At 44.3% G+C, this 12,507-nt stretch overlaps 2 protein-coding genes and 1 non-coding gene across 3 annotated transcripts in view; 2 read left to right on the top strand and 1 right to left on the bottom strand.

The window, feature by feature from the left end:
- LOC127203988 (zinc finger protein 721-like) overlaps positions 1–12,507 on the top strand; it is a 1,570,727-nt gene that overhangs the window by 983,831 nt on the left and 574,389 nt on the right.
- The window catches only part of Elavl1 (ELAV like RNA binding protein 1), a 47,923-nt gene that overhangs the window by 32,659 nt on the left and 2,757 nt on the right, over positions 1–12,507 (top strand). The window contains exons 4-5 of the mRNA XM_051162958.1: positions 2,319–2,472; positions 7,461–7,686. Of these exons, the coding sequence (XP_051018915.1) occupies positions 2,319–2,472; positions 7,461–7,686 (380 nt within the window). The remainder of the gene's footprint in view (positions 1–2,318; positions 2,473–7,460; positions 7,687–12,507) is intronic.
- Positions 11,776–11,879, bottom strand: LOC127204071 (U6 spliceosomal RNA). Its single transcript, XR_007832427.1, has one exon. It is a non-coding gene; the product is annotated as a U6 spliceosomal RNA (small nuclear RNA).

The following is a 12,507-nucleotide window of genomic DNA, read 5'->3' as shown; positions in this document are numbered from 1 at the left end:
TCACACAACTGACACTTAACAGACGAGAATCATAAGCTAGATCCTTCCACATGGCACCACAGTTCATAGAGTATGAGCCCCAGTTTAGAATGGGAAGCTGTCTTTTTCTTTTTTTCCCCAGTAAATGAAGGGCTTTCCGAGGGTGGAGCAGAGAAAGGGAGGCAAAGGCTAAGGCTTGGAACTGGGTGCTCTGGCACCTGGCATTTAACACCAGTTTAAGCAGCTTTCCAGTACAAGGTGGGAGATAAGCACTTGGAACTTAAGTTACTGCACAGAGCTCTAGAGAAATGGAACATTTATGTTAGTTGCCTTTATAGCCCACACTAACCTTGAACTTGTTATTCCCTGCCCCCATTTCAGGAGCACTGGGATTATTACGTGTGTTCTTATTACTAGTGACTGGTTGAGTCATTGGGCAGGTGTTCACTCTATGCCAGTATTCCACTTGACTCTGTCCTAGGTTCTGAAGGAAACAGTGATCATCAAAGTTTTACTCTCGTGCAATTAATTGAGTAAAATACAGTATATTAGACTATAGTTAATGTAGTACAGAGACAGGGGGAGCTATGCATATGCATTAAGTGGATAACAGAGGTCTATGCCGACCACTTGCTCAGGAAAATTACAAGTTTGCTGGGGCTGCCTTAATATAGCACCCCAGACCATTTCATTGCTCTGAAGTCTTGGGGTCAAGGGGTCAGAAGAGTTGGTTCCTTCTAGGGGCCTTGCAAAAGGATTTCCCACAAGCTTCTCCCCTAACTTCTAACAGTTGCTGGCAGTCATGGCATACCTTGAGCTATAGAAGTATTCCCTTGCTCACCACCTCTATCTCTACATGACATTCTGTCTTTGTATATGTGCCTGGGTCCAGATTTTCCATTTCTATAAGTACACAATTATATGGGACTAAGGGCCCAGCATGTGTGACTTTGTCTTAACTAAGTCTGCATGCAAACCAGCTCACATTCTATGATCCTGTGGATTATTGCTTAGAATTGGGCAAAGGGATATATAGTCCAGCCACTTACAGGTTTCTCAAGATCAGGACAGGAAAGCCGTGGATTGACACTAAAGAAAGAGTTGCTGAGAATGTAGAGGATCATTGCGGTACTGTGGAACAGCACCCAAGAATACCCACAGGGTATACACACTGCAAGACATTGAGGGTTCCTCAACATTTGGCTCTGAAAGGTAGACAGTGCTGGTCTTGAGCTCTACCTCACTGGTACGACTCAGTTACAATTTAGGAATACCTATACCTCTGTGTCCTTATGTAGACGCTGAGAAAAATACAGCCTAAGCAAGATAGGGATGGCAGCTCCCTGCTGACCCAGCCTAATCCTGGGAAAGCCTAGAAGAGCTATCACCCAAGAAGTATTAGCTCCTTGATGTGTTTAAGGAGTTTTGTGCCCTCAACACACAGATCTGAGTTCTTCTTCCCTTCCCTCCATCCCATTTCTGGAATGCTTGGTTCACGCACACACTCTCCTCTATACTCAGCTTTGTGTCCTATCTTGCCAGGCCACCTCTCTACAGGCAGAAAGGCCTCCTGCTAACAACACTGTCTCATTTGGGGCAACCTTTACCCCTCTCTTTGCTCGTGGTCTTTCAAGTCTCCACTGCTTCTGTTGCCTCTACCAGGAAAGCACCCAAAACCTTTCCTTGCTGTTGCCTTTGGGTTCTTCCTTTCTATTTCCTAGCACAGACATTAACAATGAACATTTGAATGCTGATCACAGGGCCTCCTCAGGGCTACATTCTTTTGTGGGCTTTTGTAGTGTGCTAACTTGTTGCCAAGGGTTGTTACAGTCTTTCCAAGAGGGACATCAGCTCTTGTATACCACACTACAAATTCCGTGCAGTTGGGGGTCCTAGGTCCTATTTTCAGCAGGTAACATGAACTTAAATCCCAACTACTGTGGGCCTTCATTTCTTTGTCTTTTTGTAGTAGGAATAATGCTCTGCTTGTTAGAGATGCTACGGACCAACTGAGAAAATGCTACAGAGTAGGGGCTTGAGGGATGGCTCAGAGGTTAAGAGCTGATCTTCTGAAGGTTCTGAGTTAATTCCCAGGAACCACATGATGGCTCACAACCATCCATAATGAGTCCCAGTGCCCTCTTCTGGTGTGCAGGTGTTACATGCAGGCAGAACACAGTATACATAAATGCTGCAAAGTGTCTTGAGTTCCCAGCTGGCCTGTAGTGAAATGCCAGAAAATGCCATTGCATGAGATTATCTATAACACCAAATTTTGGTCCCTTCTATGGTGCTTTGGCCACATGTTGGCAGTAATTCTGACTTGTTTTGTTTTTAAGGTGTCTTATGCTCGCCCAAGCTCAGAGGTCATCAAGGATGCCAACTTGTACATCAGCGGGCTCCCAAGGACCATGACTCAGAAGGATGTGGAGGACATGTTCTCTCGGTTTGGGCGAATCATCAACTCCAGGGTCCTTGTGGATCAGACCACAGGTACATACAGGAGCTAAGATAGGAGGCATAGGCTTCTCTCTGAACCTGAAATCAGGTATTCTAGGGAAGATAAAGGTCATTAGTTAGCCTCCAACAGGGGATAGATTGGACACGAGAAGACCTTGGTTTTCATTTGATTTAACATTAAAAGAATCCAGGTCCCAGCACTCGGGAGACAGAGGCAGGCAGATCACTGAGTTCAAGGCCAGCTTGGTCTACAAAGTGAGTCTAGGACAGCCAAGGCTATACAGAGAAACCCTGAAAAAACAACTCAAGAGGCAAAAGCAGGTGGGTCTGAGTTCCTGGTCTGCCAGCAAGGATGACATAATGAGACCCTTTCTACACAGGATTAGGCTAGCATTTTATAGGAAAAACATCAAAATTTTGGCACCCAGATACCTTTGACTGGCCAGGGAATAGTTGGAAAGGTTACTTTCCACCTGTCCCTGGCAGTTTTTTCTACAATCACATTGTGTTAATGTATCTCAGAGTCCCAAGATCCTACTTTGTAGTGCCCTGAAGCAACACCATGATCGAGGGAGATGCTCCTCTTCAGAGACAGCAGTGAATTTCTGTCTCTGCCATCTTTGCTGCATTGCAGATCCCTCCCAGAACATCTCAGTATATACTTGAACCCCAAGTTGTGTGTGGAGATTCTAGACACAGATGCTGAGGACTTGTACATATGCCCATACCTCTGTCCCAACCCAGCTATCTGCTACTTGGAACCAAAACATTCTCAGTCAGATGACAAGTACAGCTCCACTTGGGGATATGATTATCCATTATTTCCATAGCAGAAATAAAAAGTTGTTGGCACTAGAAAGGAAGAGTCTGTTTGGAGGCTGAGCAAAGCCTGGGTGGGTGGGTGGCTAGTTTTCCTTTTTACTCCCTCTTTACTTTCTTCTCCATAGACCTTAGACCTTTTGTCCCACCTTTTGGCTGTAGGTGGCTTAGCCATAGAGTCACCTCACTATGGGGGCAACTCCTGTTTGATGAAGCTTGTTGCTCCCTTTATGGCTGCACAGGAATGGTACTTTACCTTGTGATAGGTAGGGCTGGTGTGGTACTATATTGAATCTTGTCCCCTGAGCTGTATGCTATGGAGGAAGCCTGCATGCCCAGATGTTCTGCCTGGGCTGAGGCAGCTTATCTAAGCAGACTGCAGGATCACAGTGGGAACCTAAGGAAAGGAAGGTGCTACCACACTCTCAAGCTCCGGCTTACTGCAAGCTTCCCAGGTCCCTACTCCTGGTGCTCTTTGTGGCCTGTAGCCTGGTACATACACCTACTCTGAGCAACCTGTGTCAGAAAGGCCTGGATTCCCTCACACCATTGTGCTCCTTGCTTTGGGTGGCATCAGACTGGGAAGTAGTATTTACTCTACAGGAACTTCCCCCCAGGTTGCGCTAAAAGCTATCAGTAGTCCCTGTGGAAGAAAAGAACCAACTTCCTCACAGCATCCTCTGACCTCCACACCTTGACCATGACAGACACATAAACACAAACTCATGGTAAATAAATAATTGAATTTATGTTTCTTCATCATTCTTAGTTACCTTTCTGTTGCTGTGATTGAAACACTGTGAGCAAGGTATCAGAGGATTAGAGTTCATGATGGCAGACAAAAGGAGCAGCTGGAAGCCCACATCGTGATCCACAATCACAAGGCAGAGAGAGACTCTGTCCCCCGGGACACACCTCCTCTTACTAAGACCACCCCTCCTAACCCTTCCCAGATAGTGTGTTCAACTATATGGACCTGTGGGGGCCATTCTCACTCAAACCACTACGATTATTTTTAAATACTTTTATTTTATATGTATGAGTGTTTTGCTTGCGTGTATGGAAACAAAAACAAAAAATCAGCCAGATGTTGTGGCACAAGCCTTTAATCCCAACACTCTGGAGGCAGAGGCAGGTGGATGTCAGTGAGCTTGAAACCATTCAGGGCTGCGTGGTAGGATCCTGCTTTTTAAAAAAGGAAAAACTGGAATGCTCTTTTAAGAATCTTCACATGTGGGGCTGGAGAGATGGCTTAGTTGTTAAGAGTACTTGCTACTCACCCAAAGGGCCCAGTTCAGTTCCCAGCACCCAAATGACAGCTCATAGCTGTCTGTAACTATAGTTCCATGGAATCAGATGCTTTCTGACGTCCATAGACACTAGGCACACACTGGTACGTAGTGCATACACACAGACAAAGCACTCACACATATAAAATAAAAATAAATAGATTTTTAAATGATGTTTTAATGATCTTCACATCCATAGTCAGTAGCAGTGGGGGTTGGTTTCTACACACACACACACACACACACACACACACTTTCTCTGTGTAGCCTTGGCTGTCCTAGACTCACTTTGTAGACCAGGCTGGCTGGGAACTCAGAGTGATCCACTTGCCTCTGCTTCCTGAGTGCTGGCTTTGTTTTATTTATAATCATGAATTAGATTAGTTCACACATCTGGAAATTGTGCCAATTCTTGGTCTCTGTTGCTAATTCTGAAAACATTAGCAAAAATAAAGCCCAAGTCAAAGAACTTTGTGGAAGTGGAGTCACAGTAAGAGCCAGTGGGATGGCTGGCTGTGGTGGCACACACCTTTAATCCCAGCACACAGAAGGCAGAGGCAGGTGGGTCACTGTGAGTTAAAGACTAGCCTGGTCTACAAAAGTGAGTCCAGGACAGCCAGGATTGTTACCCAGAGAAACCTTGTCTCAAAAAACCTTAAAAGGGGGGCAGTGGCACACACCTTTAATCCCAGCACTGGGGGGGCAGAGGGAGGCAGATCACTGTGAGTTCGAGACCAGCCTGGTCTACAAAGCCCAGGACAGCCAAGATAACAGAGAAACCCTGTCACAAGAAACCAAAAAAAAAAAAAAAAAAAAAAATGAGTTCATCAGACATTTATATGGATTTTTACCTTCTAAGTAAGATTCCATCCCTTTTCTTTCAGATAGTTTTTACTTGAAAGCCGTTGAATGAAAGAAGTAGAAAGACACTCTAAAGTAGCCTTGTGTAAGAGCCAACCAACCACAACTTTGAATCATACTAGCTAAAGTTAGGTCAGTGTTCAGTTTTCCAAGATTAACCAAGCTGTCGGTCTTGTTGTAAGAGTAAGTACAGATAGCATCTGCCAAGGGAGGGTCTTTGGGTGTTCTTTCAGGCTTAAGATTTATAAATGTAGCCAGGCATGGTGGCACACGCCTTTAATCCCAGCACCTGGGAGGCAGTGGTAGGCGTATTGCTGTGAGTTCAAGGCCAGCCTGGTCTACAAAGTGAGTCTAGGACAGCAGAGAGGCTACACAGAGAAACCCTGTCTTGAAAAACCAAAAAAAAAAAAAAAAGCCAGAATCTTCTAGGACATGGTGCATTGCTAGGTCTTGAATCACTAAATCTGTGAGTTTAAATAGGGGTGAGTTTTATTGGGCTTTACAGTGCTGCCATTGATTCTAGAAGGAAGAACCATAGAGTCCCTGCTGCTGTATGTGCATATGAAGCCCACGGTGTTACAGTCATGTGGCATTGGGGGATCTTCTAAGAAATGATTAGGCAGAGTACCGAGATGCGGGAGGAGACTTAAGAGCATTTGACAGCATGCTGACTTGACTGGTCACCCAAGGCTCTAGATCATTGCTGTTACTTTTTATCTGTAAGCTAAAGGGCTTTTGCCTACGCTAGGCAAAAAGTGCCATTAGTAGAGTGTTTGCCTGGCTTGCAGAAGGTCTTGGATTCAGTCCCTTGCACACGTAAACTAGGTATAGTGGCACACACCTGTAATCAAGCCGCTTCAGACGTAGAAGCAAGATTAGTAGGAGTTCAAGGTCATAGGCTACATAATGAGTTTAAGGCCAACCCTGTCTCAAACAAAACAAACAAAACCCACAAAATGTCATTGCTTAGAGAACCACCCCCATCCAAGTTAGCCTTTACTGGTCTTGTGAATGAGAATGTTTAGTCAAGTTGAGGTAGCTTCTCTTCCAGACCACAGTCAGAACTCTGGCTCAGAGATGTCATTCAGACAGGCCTCTTAACACCTTTCTAACCAATTCTTTTCAGTGTTTGCTGCCCTCACCCATTTTGAATATTCTTCAAAGCAGAGTTAATCCCTTTTCTCCTCCCAGGGCCTGGAATATGACAGACAGGGGATGAAGGATAAGTCCTCCCTCCACTCAGGTTCCACACTTGGGCTGGACTGACCAGATGCTCCTTTTAGCAGCCAGGCTCAAGTCTAGGGAGAGGGTTCCTATGGGAAAGCAGGAGTTGTCTTCCAGGTAGTAGACTGCACCAGGTCAGGTCCTGGCTTCCTGTACAAGAGCTTGACAAGGTACAGAGGGTGCAGGGTGGGCTCATGATGCTCCTAGAAGATTCTTAGCCGTTCCTCTCTGACCCATGCCTGGGTGGTTTTCTGTGGAGATATAAGTGGCTTCATTTGTTTCTGAACGCAGCTGTGGATCACAAGAGGTCCCAGGGCCTCAGAGGAGTGACCAAGAGATAAAAGAAGATAGGAAAGAGGAGAGTGAAGGGCTGCCTCTAAGATACCACTACCATGTTCTTCTGGGGGTGAAGGAGAAAGCATATAGGCTAAGCTACTAAACAAGCAAGGAAGTTCCCTTCAAGCAAGCCAGAAAGGGCTAATTTAGAAGTTACCCCTGCCACCCTCCGCCCTGCCAGACCAGTGTTCCTCCCTGAGAGTCCTGCTCAGGAGCCAAGGTTTAATGTATATTCCATCATCCATGAGGTATGGGGCGCTTAAGATATGTTCAGAATGCTATTTGGAATTCATTGCTTTAATTCAAAAGATAGTCTGACATTTCTTTATTCATTTGTTTGCATATTTAGGTTTGATTTTTGGTTTATTTTATTACCTAGGAAACCAGTTTGAGCCACAGCCTACAGACTTGACTTCTGCTTTTCAGTTTAGTTTTGTTTTGCTGTCCTTACAGTTTTTTCCTCTAACTCATTTTTGTTGGTTTGTTAAAAAGGTTTGTCCAGAGGGGTTGCATTTATCCGGTTTGACAAACGGTCGGAAGCAGAAGAGGCAATTACCAGTTTCAATGGTCATAAACCCCCAGGTTCCTCCGAGCCCATCACAGTGAAGTTTGCAGCCAATCCCAACCAGAACAAAAACATGGCTCTCCTCTCGCAGCTGTACCACTCACCTGCTAGGCGGTTTGGAGGCCCTGTGCACCACCAGGCACAGAGATTCAGGTGGGTCCAGAAGTTAACGTCCTGGTGGGCTATTCCTGTCCTGCCAGAATCCTTTAAGCTAAACATAGCCAGCCCTGTGTGTTGAGAGGAATGTGCTCAGAGGAGAAAATACTGGGGACACTAGTCTGATCCTACCAGAGTCATATCTTTCTAACTTTCTCATCACCTCTATTAGAAATGTGTCTGTGCACTGGGCATAGTGGTTCACACTTGCAGTTCTGTCACTAGAGAGACGTAGGCAGAATTGAAGACTACCTTTGACTACAAAGCAAAGCCCTTTCTTAAAGGAAAGCAAAATGTATTGCAGTGGCCCTTCGCTATCAAGAGTGTGAGAGTGCATTCCAGGACCTCTGCAGGTACCAAATATTTGTAAGGTTGCTCAGCTCTCCTGTAAGATCTTTGCACATCACCTACATATATCCTCCTGTAGACTTAGTGGCTCTTAACACCAAATGCAATCTAAGTTTTGTGATGTGTTATTTGTAAGATAATGACAAAAGAAAAATCAATACACAGACAAGGTGGTTTCTTTTTTTTCCAGGTCCATTCAGACTGGTGGGTCATGTCCTCAGGTAGCCTGTGGCTGCAATGGACCTGCCCCACATCCACTGAGGCATTGTCTTTCTTCTAAGTTGAAAAAGTGGCACCAACTTTACGGGCTAGTGCTCTAGTGCATGGTTCCTATAATATGGGGGTGTAGTTTAGCAGGAATTGCAATTTCTCAATCCGTAAATTTTTTTTCTAATAAAAATCTTGGCCCTGGAGAGATGACTCAATAATTAGGGGGTCTAACTGCTCTTGGAGAGGGATGTGGATTTAATTCGCATCACTCATGTGTTGTATTACAACTGTCTGTATCTTCAGTACCAAGGAAACCAGATGGTCCATGAGGGCACCAGACACACACATGGTGTTGTGGACATACATGAAAGAAACATATAACATGCACATAAAAATAGATGAATCCATATATTTTTTAAATTATGTTTTTTAAAAAACCTTTTATATCTGTGAGAAAAGATAGCAGACAGCATGTGCTTAGGTAAGACCTATTCACGCATTTGATCAGTGACTCTGAGGCAAGCCTTTATCATATAACTTCCTTGTCTATTTTTTCTTTCCCTTTTAGATAGAGTCTAGTATAGTTCAAGATGGCCTAGAGCGCACTATGTAGCTAATGGATAAGAATGGCCTGGAGCTTGGCCTGGTCTTTAATTCTGGGCAAATCTCTGAGTTCAGGGCCAGCCTGATCTGCAGAGTAAGTTCCAGGATTGCCAGGGGCATACAGAAAAACTTGGGGAAAAAAAAATAAATACAGAAAGAAATAAATTACTTAGAACTTCTGATCCTTCTGCTTCCACCTCTCAAATGCTGGTAAACAGGTCTACCGCTACTACAGCCAGTTTATGCTATACTGGGGGTGGGACATGGGCCTTTATAACTGCTGGGTAAGCACTCTGCCAGACTATTAGCTGAGTATTAGGAGTCTACTGCTTGAAGGTCCTGGCCAAAAGAAGAGCTGCTTTCTGCAATTTCCTTCTCTCCATACTGAAAATGTCAGTTGCCAGACTGAGAAAAAGAATCACTGACATAGCTGCCTTTCATTTTTGTCAAGGTGGCAAGGGTTTGCCTTAGGTGGATAAAGATTTTCAGTTTTACTCTTCAGATTTCCCATCTTTGTGTTAAACAGTGAGACCAAATAGATCCTGCTCTTTCCACACAAGCTATCAAGAGTCTGAAGATGCTGGACCACTCCCAGCTAAGTAGATAGACAGTTTTATGAGGGTCCTGCCTGCTCAGGAATGAGACCAGGAGATGCTAGAGGGAAGGAACAGGGTTTGGGTCACAGTCATGAGGAACAGGCAGAAAGGAAACCAGAAGAATCACAGAGCCAGAGAGAAATAGCAGTGAGGAAGAGATGGATAAGGAGTTCGAGGAAGGAGGCAAAAATAAGGAAAAGAAGAGAGGCTCAGATGGGCAGAGAGTCAGGTCCCCCCTCCAGAAAGACCTGTAACTCAGGACAGGCTTCTTTCTTCATCAGAGATGATAAAGCCAATCTTAAGAAATGAAAATGCAGAAGATGAATAAGTGTCCCTTGCTAGACTAGAGATGCGTGTCTATAATCCTAGCACTGGAAAGGCTGAAGAGGTAGAATCTTTAAGATAATAAAATAATATCCTAGATATTTTTAATATGCAGTCATTCCTTGGTGCTCATTAGGGGATTGGTGCTAGGACGTCCCTCACCTCACACCCCTGTCTCACATTCCAGAACCATCCAGTGCTCAAGTTCAACATATAAAATGTTTGCATTGATCCCATAAACATCCTCTCTTCGTTGCTTCTCTACTTTACCACATGGTTTATACCTGATACCCTGTGACTACCATGGAAACAGCATATTCAGGGAATAGTGACCCCAAAAGTCTGTACATGATTTTTTTTTCTTTTTCTTTTTCTTTTTCTTTTTTTTTTTTTTCCGAGACAGGGTTTCTCTGTGTAGCCTTGGCCATCCTGGATTCATTTTGTAGACCAGGCTGGCCTCGAACTCACAGCGATCCGCCTGCCTCTGCCTCCCGAGTGCTGGGATTAAAGGCGTGCGCCACCATGCTCAGCCTGTACATGATTATTACAGGTAGAAAATTGTGAGGTTTTTTTCAAGGAAGGAGTTTTTTTTGTTTTGTTTTGTTTTGTTTTGTTTTTGTTTTTTTGTTTTTTTGTTTTTGTCCCAAATAATCTTCCTTGATCCAAAATTGGTTGAATGGCAGAGGTGGTTGTTGAAGAAACCACTTGGTTGGAAGAGTGCTTACCTAGAATATATGAAGCCCTGGGTTCCATTCCCAGCACCACATAAACTAGGTGTGTTAGTACACACCTGTCATTCTAGCAAGAGGACCAGAATTTGAAGGTTATCCTCAGTTACATATAGAGTCAAGGGTCCAGCTTGGGCTAAGTTAGACTTTATCTTAAAACAAAACAGCCCTGCAGTGGTGGCGCACGCCTTTAATCCCAGCACCTGGGAGGCAGAAGCAGGCAGATCTCTGTGAGTTCCAGGCCAGCTGTGTCTACAGAGTGAGCTCCAGGACAGCTAAGGCTACACAGAGAAACCCTGTCTCAAAAAACCAAAAACAAAACTGAGTGTGCTGGCACAGGTGCACTTAGTTCCAGTACTCAGCAGCAGAGGCAGGTGAAACTCGTATGAGTTTGAAGTAGGCATGGTCTATATACAGTTCCAGGCTCTGTGCCAAAAATCAACAACACGGGGGTCTGTAGGGATAGCTCAGTGGTTAAGAGCACTCACTGCACTCCAGAGGTCCTGAATTCAATTCCCAGCACCCACATGGCAGCTCACAACTGTCTGATGCTGTCTCTGGTGTGCAGATGTACATGCAAAGCACTCATATACATAAAATACATAAATATTTTTAAAAAAACAAATGAACAACAAAGTAAAATACAGATGGAGAACCTATAATGAATAGGCCTACTGTAGTCACTTATGTGACTTAAAATGGCAGTCAGCACCTCTTTCTAGTTCTAACTGAAAACCAGCCCAGAGCCAGGTGTGGCGCACACCTTTAATCCCAGCACTTGGGAGGCAGAGGCAGATGGATCTCTGATTTTGAGGCCAGCTTGGTCTACAAAGAGTCCAGGGCATCCAAAGCTACACAGAGAAACCCTGTCTCAAAAAACCAAGAAGAAAGAAAGAAAAAGAAAGAGAAAAGAAAAACAGCTCAGCTTAGTATCTCACGGACAGTTGGGTGCCATACTACCACCCATAGCAATAATACCATAGTCATTCTTCCTGAAACTGCCTCTGGACCACAGAAGGCTGTCTGGCCACTGCAGCATCATACTGCTGACTATGGAAACCAGTTTATACAGTTTGTTTTAGTTTTTGTTTTAAACTGAGGCCAATACTCTATCTTGCTTTTTTCTAACCACATAGAAAGTAGCCCTGAAACCTTCTGCACTATATTGGAAGTGCGGGAGCCGAGAGTCTGCTATCATTTTGGAGCAAGTAATGACTCCTTGGTTGTACTGTGCAGCTCCACCTCAGACATTCTTTTTTTCTCCCCTATTTTGCTGTAAAAATATGGAATGCTTCACAAATGTGTATGTCATCTTTGTACAGGGGCCATTCTAATCTCTGTATCGTTCCAATTTTAGTATGTGTGCTTCCGAAGTAAGCACATCCTCAAACATTGTTTTGTTTTGTTTTAAGATTTGTTTATTTATCATATATACACAGTATTTTGCCTGCATGTACACCAGAAGAGGGCACCAGATTTCATTACAGATGGTTGTGAGCACCATGTGGTTGCTGGGAATTGAACTCAGGACCTTTGGAAGAGCAGCCAGTGCTCTCAACCTCTTAGCCATCCCTCCAGCCCGCAAACATTCTTAAATGTGCTCTCCAACCTTTTTTTTTTCCCCTCATAAAACACCTAGAGGGCAGCAGCGCTTCACTAGCACTTTTTATTATTTTCCTTAATCTTTACTGCTACCGTCATGTTTTCAACCACATTTTGTTTAATGTAATTAACAGTTCACTGTGGCCAGGCATGCTGTACTCACCTGTGGTCTTAGCAGTCAGGAGGCAGAGGCAGGAGAATTATAAATCCTAAGTCAGCATGAGCTGTAGAGTGAGGTGCTTGTGGCTCCAAAGAAAGAAAAACATAGAGGGTATGGGGGAGACAGGGAGAAGGGTGTTGTGGGAGTAGGAATGTGTCACCAGGAAAAACTCCCTGAGTTTATAGGCCTCAGTATCTTGACCTAGGCCTTGTAAGGTGGTTTTAGCCAGCCCAGAGCTAAGGGGAAG

This window comes from Acomys russatus, chromosome 19 (assembly GCF_903995435.1).
Source record: "Acomys russatus chromosome 19, mAcoRus1.1, whole genome shotgun sequence".
Lineage (NCBI taxonomy): Eukaryota > Metazoa > Chordata > Mammalia > Rodentia > Muridae > Acomys > Acomys russatus.
This window is presented reverse-complemented; position numbering and strand designations above follow the sequence as displayed.